The following is a 17347-nucleotide window of genomic DNA, read 5'->3' as shown; positions in this document are numbered from 1 at the left end:
TGATCAACCTCAACCTTTGCTCATAAGCTAAAAACAGGCATTCCAGTAGGCCTGTACATTGGTTGGTGGGTCGTTTCAGGAACCTACAGCTTCTAAAGTCATTGGCAGATTTGATTAGCAAACTCATTGTGAAGGATGATATACTGGACAGCACTGGATATTTATCGCACCAATGTGTAAAATATCACTCAGCGGGAAAAGCTTGCCCTGCATACTGTCCAGCCCAGTTCCACCTTAATAAGGTGGCATGACAGTGTAGCGGTTAACATAATGCTTTACAGAACCAGCGATATGGATTCAATTCCCACCACAATCTGCAAGGAGCTTGCACATTCTCCCTATGACAGCGTCGGATTCCTCTACATGCTCCGGTCTCGGCCCACGTGCCAAGGATGTGTGGGTTAGGATAGGTAAATTGTGGGCATGCTACGTTGGCGACACCAGTGGGCTGCCCCCAGCACATCATTGGTCATTGACGCAAACAAATACATTTCACAGAATGTTTCGATGTATATGTGGCAAATAAAGCCAACCTTTACCTTTCTTTAACTTAACAAAATTATTCCCCTTTTGAGAGCCCTGCTGTTTAATTAACTTTGTAGCATGGTTATAAATAATGTGTGAGAATGCTAATTGATGCTATTTATTGTATATTTTTGGCCTCAACTGAACTAGTGGAGCTGTTTACTGTATCACCATTTCAGTTAGTCCTGCCTCAATCTATGTACTTTTCGCTGAACACTGTGTATCATTCAATGGCCTTATTCCAGGTAGACTTTACAGAAAACCAATAGGCTCCCAGCAACTTATCTTCATCTGTCTCATTTTAATGAAAAATAAAGGTTTGCAGAACCAAACACAGCAGAACAAGGACTTATTTCTCTCCACTCTATTTATAACACCCCGCTGCCTTTATAGTAATTCGTTTCCAGACCATGCTGATCTGTTGCCCGATTCCATTTAAGGCATATTACACTTCAATCACAGCAGTCATGGAGCAAGGGGCTGTTTAAGTAAATCAAGGTAAGTAATTATACACTCAGTGGCCACTTTATTAGGTACACTTCTACATCTGCTCATTCATGCAAATATCTAATCAGCCAATCATGTGGCAGCAACTCGATTCATGAAAAAACGCACAACAGACTCTGGAGTTTACAAAGAATGGTGACAAAAGCAAAAAAAACATCCAGTGAGTGGCTGTTCTGTGAGCAAAAACATCTTGTTATATCCACTCACTGGATTTTTTTGTTTTTGGCACCATTCTTTGTAAACTCCAGAGTCTGTTGTGCGTAAAAATCCCAGGAGATCAGCAGCTTCTGAGATGCTCAAATCACCCTGGGCGGCACCTAATTAATTAGTTTGTTTATTTTGGCTTTTTCCTTAAAGATGTGCTAGACGTGCTCTGGTGTGCCCGGCTAGCACTGCACCCCTGTCTATTGGAGTCTTAAAAAGCAACACCTACAAAATGCTGGAGGAACACAACAGATCATGCAGCATCTATGGAAAGTTCAGCAGAGTCCCAAAGAAGGATCTTGATCTGAAATATCTACTGTTTATTCCTCACCATGGATGTTGCTTGAGCTGCTGATTTTCTCCAGCATTTTGTGTTTATTACTCAGAATTGGAATCAGGTTTAATATCACTGGCATATGTTGTGCAATTTGTTGTTTTTTTGGCAGCAGTGCAGTGTAATACATAACAAAAAACAAAAAGGATTACAATTTTATTTATATATTAAATAAGCAGAGGAAATAGTGAGGTAGTGTACATGATTCATTGTCCATTCAGGAATCGGAATTCCTGCATCTGCAGAATTTCTTGTCTTATAAAGCAAATCACTTTCCTATAACAGTAAAAAAAGGTCAAAACAGAGAGCAAAAGAGAAGACTAAAGATTATCCTTTGTCCTTAATTTCAATATCATCCCAACACTCAGATGTTCTCTGTGTGTTAACATGATACTGCTACTTTCAATGTTCAAATGACATTAACATTTCAAAATGCTTGATTACACAAAATAATCTGTTTTAAGGTGAAAGACTCACACTTACTTCAATCAAACCGGCAATGCATTAGCTTAGTTGTAAATCCTCCCTCATCTGTTGCTGAAGGCATTCAACATACTGAGTTAAAGTCAGAGACTGTAGAATTGACTGAGGTACCACAATAAGCATTAGCCTGAGACCATACGTTTCGAGTGGCAACAAACAGTGTTATGTGCAGAGTCCCTGGAACTACACAAGTTTCTGGCTACACACACCAATCAACGTGTCCTATGGAGGCTCCCTAGGCAAAAAAAATAGAGCCACTTTTGGTCCTAACTGGGCTCACAACCATCAGCCTATGGAGGAATCAAATCCACCATACCAGCGGTCTATGGGCACAACCTCTCAAAGAAATTGGAGAGCATTTTTTAAATATATATAGCAGAGATGTCTAGGATCAGAGGGCACAACCTCTGAATATGAGGACATTCTTTAGAACAGAGATGAGAAGGAATTTCTGTAGCCAGAGGGCGGTGAATTAGTAGAATTCATTGCCACAGATAGCTGTGGAGGCCAAGTCATTGGGTATATTTAAAGTCGAGGTTGATTGGTGAATGTGTCAAAGGTTAAAGGTAGAAGGATAGGGTTGAGGGGGACATGATCAAATGGCGGAGCAGACTCAAAGGGCTGAATGGCCAAATTCGGCTCCTATATCTTAAGAACACTTCAGAGGATGAAAAGTGTGAATGTTAAATAAAACTTTGGCGTGAAAGACTATGTAACAACTTGTGTTGGATCTGGGATATTATACACTTGGGAATCATTCTAAAGGAAAGATTTGGCATGAAGTTGGGTGTTTACCCCTTCTGCCCAAGTACTTATTTTTGAGTTATTTAACTTAAAAGATCCTTAGGAGACACAGAGTTTACAACTAAACAGAAAAATACACTGTTCATCCTTCCCCCCCACCTCCCCCAAAGTACTATAAGTTCATCCTTCCCTCCCCCAAAGACTATAACATTAATCAAACTTCTAAAAATCTTCACTGACAATCCTTAAGCTCCTGGAACATTATTATTTGAAGGCAAGACTTACTTTATTTTTCTATCCCTTCAGCTACAAAACCAGTTGCAGATCATCTTTAGATATGCGGCTTTAACTGCATTTTCCTCTTCATTTAACCTCCCTCTGGACAGAAAAGCTTACAAAAATTCATGGATACAGCCCAGTCAATCACAGGTAAAGCCCTCTCCACCAATGAGTCCATCTACAAGGAGTGCTGTCACAGGAAAGCAGTGTGCATTATCAAGGACACCCGCCATCCAGGCCATGCTCCCTCTTAGTTCCTGCTTTCAGATAGGAGGTACCAGGATTCTTAGATTCCACACCATCGGGCTCCTGAACCAGAGTGGATAACTTCACTCATCCTGACACTGAACTGATTCCACGACTTTCAAGGACTCCACAACTCCCATTCTCAATATTATTTATCACTTATTTATATGTTATTATTATTTTTTCTTTTTGTGTTTACATAATTTGATCTTTTTTGCTCATTGGCTGTTTGTCCATCTTTGTGTGTAGTTTTTCATTGTTTCTATGGTGTTTCTTTGTAGTTACTGTGAATGCCCACAAGAAAGTGAATCTCCAGGTAGTATATGGTGACATATGCAGTGCTGTGCAATGGCCTAAGGCACATATATACAGCTAGGGTGCTAAAGACTTTTGCTCGGTACTGTAATTGTCAATGTAGAACGGAGTGTGAGTTTGTAAATCTGGCGGGAACAAAGGATGTTCGGAATGGCGGGGGTGGAGTGCTACGGGAGGGGTGTGGGACAGGTGGCAGGAAAGGAGTGCCAGGGGTGTACAGTGATGTGGGCGCAGACACACCAGCCCTGAGACACCAGGCAAGGTCATTTGATTCCAAACAATTAGTTTATTGATCTTTATAGAATGTCTCTCTGGTTCTTCCTGCTCCCTCCCCTCTCCCTTCCCTTTTTCCCAAAAAAGATTCCCTTCTCCCTGCCCCCTTCCCCCTATCAGTCCACAATACAGATCCATATTATCAGTCATATATGTCACAAAATTTGTTCTTTTTTTTGCAGCAACAGTACAGTGCAATACATAAAATCACTAGAGTACTGTGGAAAAGTGTTAGGCACCTTAGCTATGTATACAGTATGTGCCAAAGACTTTTGTACAGTACTGTATGTACTCTGATAATAAATTTAATTTGAACTTTAAACCCCCGTTCTGCTGTTAGTGGTGAACTGCTCAGTATTCAGATCTCACATCTGATTTTTGGGATCATAGTTGTGGCTCCACGTGTTTACTCGGAAATTAAAACTATACTGTGATCTTTTAAAGAGATTTAGTTACTCTGAAACAATGATCATTAACTTGCACAAACCAAACATAAGTTTGTGTGGACATGTAGGTAGACAGTTGTGACATATTTGTCCACAGTTATAGAAATATAATGTGTTCAGACAAGCATCATACATCGGGACTTCCTTGCTGTTAGAGATATAGTAAAATTCTGAGTTCTATAAAATTTCTATTATGTATAGAATCTACCTACACTCCAGCAGTACCCCAGATCCAGCTTAGTATATGTTGCAGATCCAAATTCAGTCATTTATTTAATCATGTACATCTAAACATATGTCATTTGTGTCACTTTAACACGCAATGCAGCCCGATAGCATAGTGGTTACTGAAATAGTATTACAGTGCAGTGCTTGTGACCCAGGTTCAATTCCCACTGCTGTCTGTAAGGAGCGTACACACTCCCCTTGTAACCATGTGTGTTTCCTCCGGGTGCTCCAGTTCCCTCCCACATTCCAGAGACATTAGTAGGCGAACTGGTCATGAGGGTCATTGGGCAGCCTGGCTTGTTGAGCCAGAAGGGCCTCTTGCCTTTCTTTATTTTTAAAAAAATAAATAAACAAACCCAAGGATGTTCTGGGTGGATAGCCCACAAATGTACCACGCATTCAGCGCCAACATAGCATGCCCGCAAGAAGGTTGAGGAAGGATAGTGGGGGCAAGTGACCTCAGAGAACGTAATCAGAAAGAACTCGGAATCTCTGTGCAGGAAAAGCTACTCAATGCAGAGGCTCAGAGAATGGGTGATGCCGCGTCATTCAGATACAAGGGTCACAGCTTGGAAGATTTGTAAAAAGGTGGAAGAACGAAGAGTGGAGAGCAGAGGAGAGAAGGAAGCCAGTAAGGGCAGGTTGTAGCACCAAGTGCAGAAACAACATTGGAGACACCAAGCACAAGGGCAGGGAGCATGGCATCATAATCACTCTTTAATAATGTTTGCATCACGGCAAAATGTCAACGTAGGCGTGATCAATGAACACAGCCCTATTCAGCGGTCAATGGACTTACTGGAAAGGGAGTTGGATGAGTATAGTTAACACAAAGCCAGGAAGAACAGCCTCTATGCAGGACGTGAAGATGGCCAACAGAGGAGGGCGGATGGTCTGAAGGTTGCAATGAATGGAGAGAGGAATTTAAGGAATCCCATGAGCTTAACTATGAGAGTGAAGCCTGGAACGCAGTAGATAGCAGCAAAGAGGCAAAATAGTGTTAGAGATGAAATTTGGGAGGTGAAGTCATGTGGGGATTGGGGAGAGTGAACAGAGGCCGCAATGGGAATCAAAAAGAACTCAGGTAAAGAGGAGAAGCAATGGGTCCAGATCTGGGCATGCAAGTGAACATAGAAGACATTCAGATGACAGAACTTCAGTTCACCATTACAGAACTATAGTACCAAGGTTATACATCTGTCCTGGGCACAGAGGTTGAAGATGGAAGAGACCATGTGAGAGTCTGAAGCTCAAGTCCGGAGGCCTCCTGCTGAGATGTCCTCGACGTGGATATAGGAAAACTTTATCTTGGTTCGTTTATGAGCTAATAAAGAGGGGCAAAATGAGGTACAGAGGTAAAGGGAGACCTTGAGTGCCTGGGCTCACAGAGGAACAAAGAGAAGGCAGCTCCACAAGAAACCGAGTGCCACAGAAGCACAGAGTGTTGCCCATGACCTCATGGAGTCAGGGCTGCCAATGGCTTTGTCCGTTGTGACAAATAGCGGCAGAGCCATGAATGGATGAAGTCAACATTCAGGAGGAGTTACAATGTCATGGCAGGATCGAGAGGAGGGAGATCATCTACTCCTGTTCCAATTTTCGAGCGTTCTTGTGAATTTCATTCCTTACTCCTTTACAATAACCAATAGTTGTTGTTTCAAACTATACGTGTATTCCAAGATGAAGCCATGTGTAATAGAAATGTTCCAAAGGTGAAAGTGCGTCCTGTGGAAATTCATCTTCCCAGCACAACTGGGAATCTAAAATCCATGCAATGGTATTTTCCAAGCTTTAACAAATGATCCATGATTGGCGTCTGGTAAAGGCACTCAAATACGTGAGAAGGCACCTTTATTAAAAACTGGTTTGTTTTTGCTACGTTCAAGGAACATTCTGGTTAGCCGCATTCCAAGCATTTATTCAATGTGACCTTGTAAATGACTCATAGATATAATTGGTTATATGACAGACCATTCCCTCCCAACACCTAAGTGAGTCACACTATTAATTGTGAGATGGAAAGAATTGCAAAGTAATCCTTGTCAAGGTCATTCCTTACGGCTGGAAGTGATATTCAACTGATTGCAGTTGTGACTAAATACTGACAGATTCCTACCGTAAACCAAACACAACCTTGTGAAAACTGTCCAGATTCTCTTCCCAGTAAGGTAACACAGAAAGCTAACAATGCTTACAGCTAACATGACTGGGCTATAGTTAACACAACTGCCCAACAAAGACTGAAAATTCTGTATAAATCGTGTTTACATGTTCCTGTGCAGGTTTGCAGTTTCTTCAGAAAAGCACACAAACCTACAGGCACTAATTAGTAAAGAATATATAGAAATCCTAGAGACCCTCAACAGGGCAGGTAACATCCATGGAGAGACATACCGAGTTAACTTTCCAAGTTGAATAAAATGAAAACTTTATTCTTGTCCGCAGATTCTGCCCGCCCTGCTGATGATTTCCAGCGGTCTTTGTTTTTATTTATGTTTTTCATTTGTCCCCTGATTTAAATACCCATCCATACAATGTAAATGTTTTAAAAGTTTTGTATTTCTTGGAATTAAGTGGCGGGGTGCAGATACATCTCTACCAAAGGAGGTGCAAGGTGCTCCTTTCCCTCTGCTAGCCTGCAGTTCACCCTTGGGCAAGGTGTAGTACCTGCTTATCCCCCGCCCCGCCCCCCGATCTGGGATACGCGAAGCCATGGAAGCAGGTGGTGGATGGCCGTATGAGCAGCTGGTACATGTCGCCAGTCCTGGTTATGCGACCACTGATGCCAGGCAGGCAATCTCTGAAGTGTATTGATAAAGACTGGGGTCACCCCTCTTGTAAAGACACTGCCCAGAAGAAACCAATGGCAAACTCCTTCTGTAGCAAAATTTGCCAAGAGTAATTATGGTCATGATCACCTACATCATATGACATGGCACATACTGAACAAACTATTTCTTAGAATGTTAAGTCTCTTTATTTATTTAGAGATACAGCATGGAACTTCCAATCCAACGAGCAACCATCCAAATTAACCCTGATTACAGGACAAAAGAATGACTAATTAACCTACTAACTGGTATGTCTTTGGACTTCGGGAGGAAAGTGCAACACTTGGAGGAAATCCACGCAGTCATGTGGAGAGCGTACAAACTTCTTATGGACAGCACCAGAATTGAAGTCCAAATTCCGATGCCCTGAGCTATGGTAGTGTCATGCTAACTGTACGCTACCATGGCACGCAGAAATGAGGTTAAACTGATGAGATATTATTTTAGCCTTTGATATCTGCACAGTTTGCTAAGCACCAAAACCATTTCCATGCACTGTAACAAGAATTTCATTATGCTGCCATTAGTAATTTCCACCATGGACATTGCTGAGCAAGCACAATGCATAGGGGCCTGCATGTCTCAGGGAATGATTCTTCTAGGATTAAAAAAAACCTGTCAGGAAGAAACTATTCTCTGGGATAGAAACCCAGATTTTACGTGACCTGCTGAGTGGAACAACACAGGACAGTACAGGTCCTTTGGCCCACAATATTCTGCTGACCTTTTAACCTACTTTAAGATCAATCTACCCCTTCCTTCCTACTTAGCCCTCTATTTTTCTATCATTCATGTGCCTAAGTTTCTTAAATGCTCCTAATGTATCAGCTTCTACCACCACCCCTGGCAGGGCATACCAAATATGAACCATTCTGTGTAAAAAAAAAACTTACCTCTGACATATCCCACCTCTGGCAATCACCTTAAAATTATGCCCTGTCATATTGCAGATTTCTAGCATTTTCTGTTTTTATTTTGCAGATTTTGGCTCTATTTTACTTTGAAACACGCCTCCCCCCCCCACCCCGAGACTCACCTGTTAGCCTGCAGCGTGGAAATCGCAAAAATTATTTAAATAAATATTTTTACCTTAAAGGAAGCTGCTTTATCTTCCACAGGTCCAGGATCATCTCCTTATAGACTCATTTATAAATTCTACTCACTGCTCTGTCCTCCTGTTCATTCCCTCTCACGCTGAGGCTAAAAAAGATTTGTTCAATAGATGCAGGAAGAATCTCTTTAAAGGATGCACTCTGCCCTTCCTAACCTTCAATCTGAAAAGGCCCACAAAATAAAAACATTTTTATTTATTAAAAACAAAATGAAGATAATTTTCCTCTAAATACAAACTCATTTTCCATCGCTTTCTCTCCTGGGGATGTGTTATGCACGTGATTCTACAGCCAGTCTGATAAGGTTGCATTCACTTGTCACCTCTGACCCCCAAGTCCCGGTGTGGACTTCAATCGGTGGCCACCAATACACCAGCTCATTAATGCAAATGTCTAATCAGCCAATCATGTGGCAGCAACTCAATGCATAAAAGCACGCAGACATGGTCAAGAGGTTCAATTGTTGTTCAGACGAAACATCAGAATGAGGAAGAAGTGTGATCTAAGTGACTTTGACCATAGAATAATTGCTGGTAACAGACAGGGTATGAATACCTCAGGAACTGCTGATCTCCTGGGATTTTCATGCACAACAGTCTTCAAGATTTACAGAGAATTGTGCAAAAACAAACAAAAAAATCCAGTGAGTAGTAGTTCTGTGGGTGTTAAAGCCTTGTTAATTAGAGAGGTCAGTGGAAAATGGTCAGACTAGTTCAAGCTGACAGGAAGGCGACAGTAACTCAGGAGCATCTCCGAGCGCACAACACATCGAGCCTTGAAGTGGATGGGCTACAACAGCAGAAGACCACAATGGGTTCCACTCCTGTGACCATTTTATTAGGTACACTTCTGTATCTAATAAAGTGGCTACTGAACGTATTCTTCCCACATTCCCATCGATGCCCACAATTCTATTACCCACTAGAGAGAATTTACAGTGGCCAGATAACTGGTCAAACCACAGATCTCTGGGTCACGTGAAGAAACCAGAACCCCAAGGGGATCCCGGCTGAAGAATGTGAAAACCGTACACAGACTGCACTGGAAATCAGATTTCAACCGAGCAACACTCACAACACGCTGGAGGAACTCAGCAGGTCGGGCAGCATCTGTGGAAAGGATTAGTCCAAGTTTCGGGCCGGAACCCTTCGTCAGGACTGTAGAGGGAAGGGGCAGAGGCCCTATAAAGAAGGTGGGGAGAGGGTGGGAAGGAGAAGGCTGGTAGGTTCCAGGTGAAAAACCAGTAAGGGGATAGATAAAGGGGCAGATATGTCCATACATGGTTTCCTCTACTGCCATGATGAGGCTAAACTCAGGTTGGAGAAGCAACACCTCATATAACCGTCTAGGTAGTCTCCAGCCCCTTGGTATGAACATTGAATTCTCCAACTTCTGGTAATTCCCTCCCCCTCCCTTCCCCTATCCCTATGTCACTCTGCCCCCTCCTCCAGCTGCCTATCACCTCCCTCACTGTTCCGCCTCCTTCTACTACCCATTGTGTTTTCCCCTATTCTTTCTTCACCTTTCCTGCCTATCACCTCCCTGCCTCCCCTCCCCCATCCCTTTATCTTTCCTCTTACTGGTTTTCCACCTGAATTCTACCAGCCTTCTCCTTCCCACCTTCCCCCCACCTTCTTTATAGGGCCTCTGCCCCTTCCCTCTACAGTCCTGATGAAGGGTTCCGGCCCGAAACATTGACCGATCTTTTCCACGGACGCTGCCCGACCTGCTGAGTTCCTCCAGCACGTTGTGAGTGTGGCTTTGACCCCAGCATCTGCAGAGTACTTTGTGTTTAGATTTCAACCCAGGTCGCTGGAGCTGTGAGGCAGCAAATCTATCACCACTGTGCCATTTGACATTTCAAAGCCTAATTTATCCCCCTCCCCTTCTCCCTTTTTTCACTTTCCACTCTGGTTCCCTTCTCACCACCTTTCCTCTCATGCCCAGCACCTCCCTCTGGTGCCCCTCTTCCTTCCCTTTCTTCCATGGTCCACTGCCCTCTCCTATCAGATTCTTCCTTCTCCAACCCTTCACCTTTTCCACCTATCACTTGCCAGCTTCTTATTTCATTCCACTCTCCTCCCCTATTCACACACCTGGTTTCACCTATCACCTGCCAGCTTGTATTCCTTCCCCTTCCCACACCTTCTTATTCTGGCTTCTGCTCTGTTCCTTTCCAGTCCTGATGAAAAGTCTCGGCCCGAAACAATGACTGTTTATTCCCCTCCATAGATGCTGCCTGATTTGCTGAGTTCCTCCAGCATTTTGTGTGTTATGTTCGATTTCCAGCATCTGCAGAATCTCTTGTTTAGGTTCCTTTCTGTACTCTGTCTCTCTCTCATGTACAACAAGCAGCATTTCAATTAATCAACAATTCGACTATTAACACCTTCTAAAGTTTGTGGAGATATCCCTTTCACCCCTATCTGTTCCCTTCACCCGCTCCATTCCCTGGCATCTTTCAGATCTTTAGATGCTACATAATCTTCTATAAACTGTCATGGCAGCCTAGTTTTATTGGAATGATCTTAAATCTATCATCTTCGTTAATATATGGTGCTGTTTCTTAAAAAACACAAACGCACACAAAATTTTAATAACTATTAAGTTACAGCAGTACTTTTATAATGAACCACATAAAGACAGACTCCTACAAGAAACCTGAAGTGCATTATGTAGAGATATGAAATGTATCAGTAGGTAATAACTGTTAAATGAGCTAACAGCAGAAACAGGATTTTTGTATATTAAAGGTGTGAATAAAGCTACCACTTTTTGTCAGAAAATCCACTTCATTTTTGTTGCAACATGCAACTGAATGCATTACTGCACTTCAGCAGATGTGACAGCTCAGAGTTATCGATCAATTTTATAGAGAACTGAGATTATGAGAAATATTACGTAGTGGTCACGTCCATGATTTAGGAACTCTTAATGCTGTCACAACATGTAATGCCAACTGGAGCTTAGCTCCTGGTAGGGTCGCCCAAGGTGAAAAGGTCCAAGGAGAGATTCCAGACAAAGTGCAATCCAACCGAGACCTCAGTGGTGGAGCTGGCGGAAGATAATGACGCATCACAACGGCAGTGAAGGCAGATGAATGCTTCAGCAGTGAAGGGTTCCCAGCTCATCTTGGATGCCATGCTATTGGAGTCTGATCCTGATCTGTCAGGGACCGTATGATCGCTGTCCTTGCATCAACCTCCACACATTTTAACAAAGCCACACATAGGCATTCTCCATTAAGGCAATAACTCCTTGGGAGAACATCATACTCGACTCAAGTGATCACACTTATACTCCTACTAAAAATGTTTGAAATTCACTCGTTTACTGACATTGTATCCCAGTTTAATATGACATATTTTACTGTGGACCATAATTGGTTTAATTATGCATCAGAACTAAAGGGAGAGTTTTGATGCATAATTAAACATCAGACTTTAATTAAACATTGTCAATTGGAATCCAGTCTTCCAAAGGCATTCCTGCATGTATGAAACACACTGATTCTGATAGTTTTCTGAACCCTTCTGAAATCATGCTACCGGGCTAGCGAGGGAGGCAGGCCACATTGCTGCCACGGAAAGTGTTGTTTAGACCAGCAATGGCTAAATTTCCTCATTCTCTACAACAAGAGATGCCATGCTTCTGATTATCACCTGATCATTTACTCAGTAACAAATTTGGATAGTTAACACTCATGGTAATATTATATCACCCATTGTAGGTAAGATTCTGCAATGGAGCAAGAGATGGTTCCCTGTTCAGTCCCCTGAGAATATTACGGACATCTGGACCAATGAGCATGTTCAGGAATCATTCTGCAAAGTGGGACAAAATATATCATGCAAGCAATGGAAGTGGTCAATATGTAATTTTGTCCACAATACGGATAGATCAAGCAAAGAATGGGTGACATCCTTCATTAGGTGGGAAAATGGTACTTTAATTCCCCATGCTCTCAGCCTCTCACACAACACTATTGAACTGAAGGACAGGGCCGTCCCAAGACTGCGCCTCTCCCTTCGATTCTAGGCAGTACCTGGACTGACTGTGTTCGTGCCAGGCCAGTAGCTCAGCAGGAAATCGGCGATTATGACTTTTTTCTGGGGCCTCAGTTTACCAATTCACTTCTTTCAACCATCTGCTTCTCTGCTCCACAACAGTACATTAAACTGAAAATAATTATTTCCCAATTGCATTCACTGTAATATGGCAGTGATTTATGGAAATGGTGCATTTGTAAGCCTCCTATTGATCAGATCATTGACAAAGCTATTCCAGTGTTCATAGAAACATAGAAACATAGAAAATAGGTGCAGGAGTAGGCCATTCGGCCCTTCGAGCCTGCACCGCCATTTATTATGATCATGGCTGATCATCCAACTCAGAACCCAGCCTTCCCTCCATACCCCCTGACCCCTGTAGCCACAAGGGCCATATCTAACTTCCTTTTAAACATAGCTAATGAACTGGCCTCAACAGTTTGCTGTGGCAGAGAATTCCACAGATTCACCACTCTCTGTGTGAAGAAGTTTTTCCTAACCTCGGTCCTAAAAGGCTTCCCCTCTATCCTCAAACTGTGACCCCTCGTTCTAGACCTCCCCAACATCGGGAACAATCTTCCTGCATCTAGCCTGTCCAATCCCTTTAGGATCTTATACGTTTCAATCAGATCCCCCCTCAATCTTCTAAATTCCAACGAGTACAAGCCCAGTTCATCCAGTCTTTCTTCATATGAAAGACCTGCCATCCCAGGAATCAATCTGGTGAACCTTCTTTGTACTCCCTCTATGGCAAAGATGTCTTTCCTCAGATTAGGGGACCAAAACTGCACACAATACTCCAGGTGTGGTCTCACCAAGGCCTTGTACAACTGCAGTAGTACCTCCCTGCTCCTGTACTCGAATCCTCTCGCTATAAATGCCAGCATACCGTTCGCCTTTTTCACCGCCTGCTGTACCTGCATGCCCACTTTCAATGACTGGTGTATAATGACACCCAGGTCTCGTTGCACCTCCCCTTTTCCTAATCGGCCACCATTCAGATAATAATCTGTTTTCCTATTTTTGCCACCAAAGTGGATAACTTCACATTTATCCACATTAAATTGCATCTGCCATGAGTTTGCCCACTCACCCAACCTATCCAAGTCACCCTGCATCCTCTTAGCATCCTCCTCACTGCTAACACTGCCTTATTCAGATGCATTACACAACAGAATGGAAGAGAGTTGGCTATGGCTTCTTACTAGGTAACTAATCAATAGTTCAGGGGACAAGCTCTAAGACAACAGGTGAAAAGGTGGGGAAGGTATTGGGTGGTGGAAAGAGATCCTTTCATGGTATTTGCCAGAAGAGTCTTGTCCTCCACTATTTAGGAAAATTTATGGTAACAATTTCACTACTCAGCTTGTATTTCCTGGGATCCTTTGCCCTACAAAGATTATCCAAAATCACTGAAACTCTTCAAAGATGTTTTGAAAACAGACAAAGCAACATCAGCAGAAAGAGAAAAAAAAAACCAGTATTAAGGTTCAGGTCAACGGTTTTCCATCCAAACTAGGAATAAAACATTAGCTCAGTTTCCCTTTCCACAGATACTGAGCGGCATGTTGATTATTTCCAGCATTATGTTTTTATCTCAGACTGCCTGCAACTGTAGTGTTTTGCTTTTGTACTGCCTCTTCAAAGTTGTGCCAAGCACGTCAAGAGCACCATAACATAAATCTTTTCAAACAATTTAAACCACTCAGCTAAAGTAAATGACAGCCATCTATTTTGTTCATGCAGTGCTACTTGCTATCTATAGAAAATATTTGCAAAGCAGCAAATCTCTTCAGGTGAGTTTTACAACAGAAAGGACTAAATGAAGAGAATTTAATGCTAAGAAATCCAATAGGAGAGTCCAAACAGAAGGGGGTGTGAGGTACTGCATGCATATGTACTCCAACTGCAATCCTATTGAGAACTAGAGTCTAAAATTACTACATTCTTCAGCTATGCAAACAAGTTTAGTACAATTAGCAAAGTAAATCAAAAGCATGCATATCTTACCTTGATGAACTAATAATTTGATTTTTTTAAAGAAATGAACGGGAAAAAGAGCTGGTGTTAGATTTTTATTTTGATGGCAGGTTCTATTTTTTAGGTTTGCAGATTCTCTTTGGGGATGGAGGGTGGCGAAGAAAACATTATATTCCCTCCAGCATTCCAGCCACTGCACCCTGCCTCTGCCAAAGCTGTGCAAAGCAGCCAATGAGAAAAATACTTTGGATGTTTTGCCTGGCCTTCAGCAGGTGGTAATGTATGATATCAGGGACTGATGTGCAGGCCGGAAACAGAAAAATCGAATGAAGTAGCATTAATGACATTTGTGCATCTCTCCTTTTCTAAAAAGTTCAGTAACCTGTGCAGTTCCTCATCAGAAGATCGGTTTGACAAAGTCATGATTAAGTACAATAAAACCCAGATATTTTGTGTTTCCAAAAGGGTAACATTCACGATATTTATTCCCCTTCTCTTGAGCTATGAAAAACTCAACAAAGGACTGAAACATTTCATCCACAACACAATGCATCGTCTCATTAGTTTCCTTCACAGTTTGCATTGTTAGATCAACCTTTCCTGCAGTTAAATATATATATTTCACCAGTGGAATAAAAAGCACATTCATTTCAGAGTTTTGATGATATCACTTGTTATGTTCAATTCCACCAACAGCTTGTTGCCAAGTTTAGATTCTTTTTGAGGAATCCCTGACCTTCTTGGGCTGAGGAGCTGAGTTGGTAACATGCTCCTTTGATGCTGAAAGCTGTAGAAGTCTTTCTTGAAAGAGCAGTCCATCAAAAAGCAAATTTAAACTGCTAGTGAGATTCCGGTACAGTATTTTCTGAAAGCTTACAATCAAAACTATGAGCAGCAGCTCAGCAAGAAGAGCAGGATGTTATGATCACCTCTATTTACTCTAAGCTGGAATTTCAGTGGATTGTTAAATAATCCAAGTCTATAAGAAAATCCCATGGATGTGTCACCTTGCGAGGTAACAAGGGATGTTAACAGCAACAGCAGACTCAGTACCTACCATCCTTTGGAACCATCTGCTTTATAACTGTCTCATTCCTGCCCTTTTTTTTGCTTGTGCCATTACCCTGTTTCATTTAATTGACCCGAAGAACCTGGAATATCCTCAGAGCACCTGAAATCTGCTCTGTCATGTACTGAAACTGTTCAGCAAACCCATTCATCTGATGCTCATCTCCACCCAACTTTCATATTCCCCGAGTGCCCATATTCCCTGCAGGCGTCCTGCCTCCGCCAAAACTGTGCAAAGCAGCCTTTGAGAAAAGTAATTTGGAGGTTTTGCCTTGCCTGTAGCAGGTGGGAATGAATGATATTTGGGATCGACGTGCAGTGTGGGAACAGAGAAGTTAAACACTGACAACCAGAACACAGCCAGAGACCACTTAGTAGAAAAATCCTAACAATGGCCTTACTTTCCTCTTCTCAATACCTTCCATCCTCCGTCTTTTTAAAATCAGTTCTATTAACCTCTAGCCTCTGGCTTCAAGTTCTGATCAGAAATGCCAATCTGAAACATAGTTACTGTTTCTCTTTTCACAAGCACTGAATGTTTCCAATATTTTTAACCAAGTAACAATGCACTCTTACATGGAGGCAGGTTGACCCACAAATCATTGAATAAACTATCTGGTTGTTAACACTCCTGGACTTCTTGGCTGGTGTATTTAAAAACTCTGCTTTACAAGCTAACATCAAACTATTTTTGAATGTACATCTCCCTCAGTTTGCACATTGCAGGCCACAATGTGCAATATCTTAAATAGCATTCTTCACCCTATTCTACCTCGATTATTTACATTAATGCATCAGCTTGAGACATCCAAACAAAACACTTCTATGTGGGCAATAAAGGTTTTGCAAGCAATGCAACTGTTCGAAGTAAGCACATTTCAATAAGGATAAACTGCTGGTGTCAAATTATGAGAGGAACAAAAATCAATTTGCTAACTTTGAACTGCATTTCTAACCTGAAATAAATAAGTCCTAAATAGAGGAGACACGGCAAAGGGTAATATTCCCAAAATGATGGATTTTATATTTTTAAATCATTTGAAAATCACAAAGAAGGGAAGAAAAAAGATAATTTGCAGGTCGTTTACAGTCGTGAACATTAACGTTTGTAATGGTTCAGAAATTATCCCTCTGTAAGAAACTCTGTACCGAAACGACGGCATTTTTGGCGACGGCTTAGTTGATAGTAGTGCGGTACTTACTCTGAAGAATCTATGAAGTATATTACAAGTGCACCAATGCTGAGGGCAAACACCAAGACCACCTGAAAAAGAGAGAGAGGAAGGTTTGTTAGGACATCGGGAAAACTTTGTCATTCAGAGTAGAAGCAAGCTACACACATGATCAGGAAGAAACGCTGATGTCTTTATCAACATTGACTTCCAATCAATATTTTCTTTATGATGATTAAGGTACTGATATAGTGCACCAATATTTTGCCAAGGTGACCTTATCACAAACAATATTTTATTCCCCTTATATTTCAGTCATTAATAGCACTTTAACTCTTTTGGTTTGAACTAAGAAGGGGGAAAAAAGCAAAAGGCATTACAAATGTTATGTATTTTTTACATGTGTTGGTTATTTGTCGTATAGCAACAAACATGCATTTTGTTTCAGGAGGAAGCAATGCAGCTAAGTGTGAGACGATGTAGTTTGGAAAGACAAACCAGAATTGGCCAGTGTGGCATGGTAGTGTAGTGGTTAGCACAACACTTTACAG

General features: G+C 41.9%; 1 protein-coding gene across 5 annotated transcripts in view; it reads right to left on the bottom strand.

Annotated features, from left to right (window-relative positions):
- The window catches only part of kcnma1a (potassium large conductance calcium-activated channel, subfamily M, alpha member 1a), a 960366-nt gene that overhangs the window by 469332 nt on the left and 473687 nt on the right, over nt 1-17347 (bottom strand). For all 5 annotated transcript variants that reach the window (XM_063070509.1, XM_063070506.1, XM_063070507.1 and 2 more), the window contains exon 3: nt 16827-16888. In XM_063070509.1, coding sequence (XP_062926579.1) covers nt 16827-16888 — 62 coding nt within the window. The remainder of the gene's footprint in view (nt 1-16826; nt 16889-17347) is intronic.

This window comes from Mobula hypostoma, chromosome 18 (assembly GCF_963921235.1).
Source record: "Mobula hypostoma chromosome 18, sMobHyp1.1, whole genome shotgun sequence".
Taxonomy (NCBI): domain Eukaryota; kingdom Metazoa; phylum Chordata; class Chondrichthyes; order Myliobatiformes; family Myliobatidae; genus Mobula; species Mobula hypostoma.
Note: the sequence above shows the minus strand (reverse complement) of the source record. Positions and strands in the feature narration are given on the sequence as shown.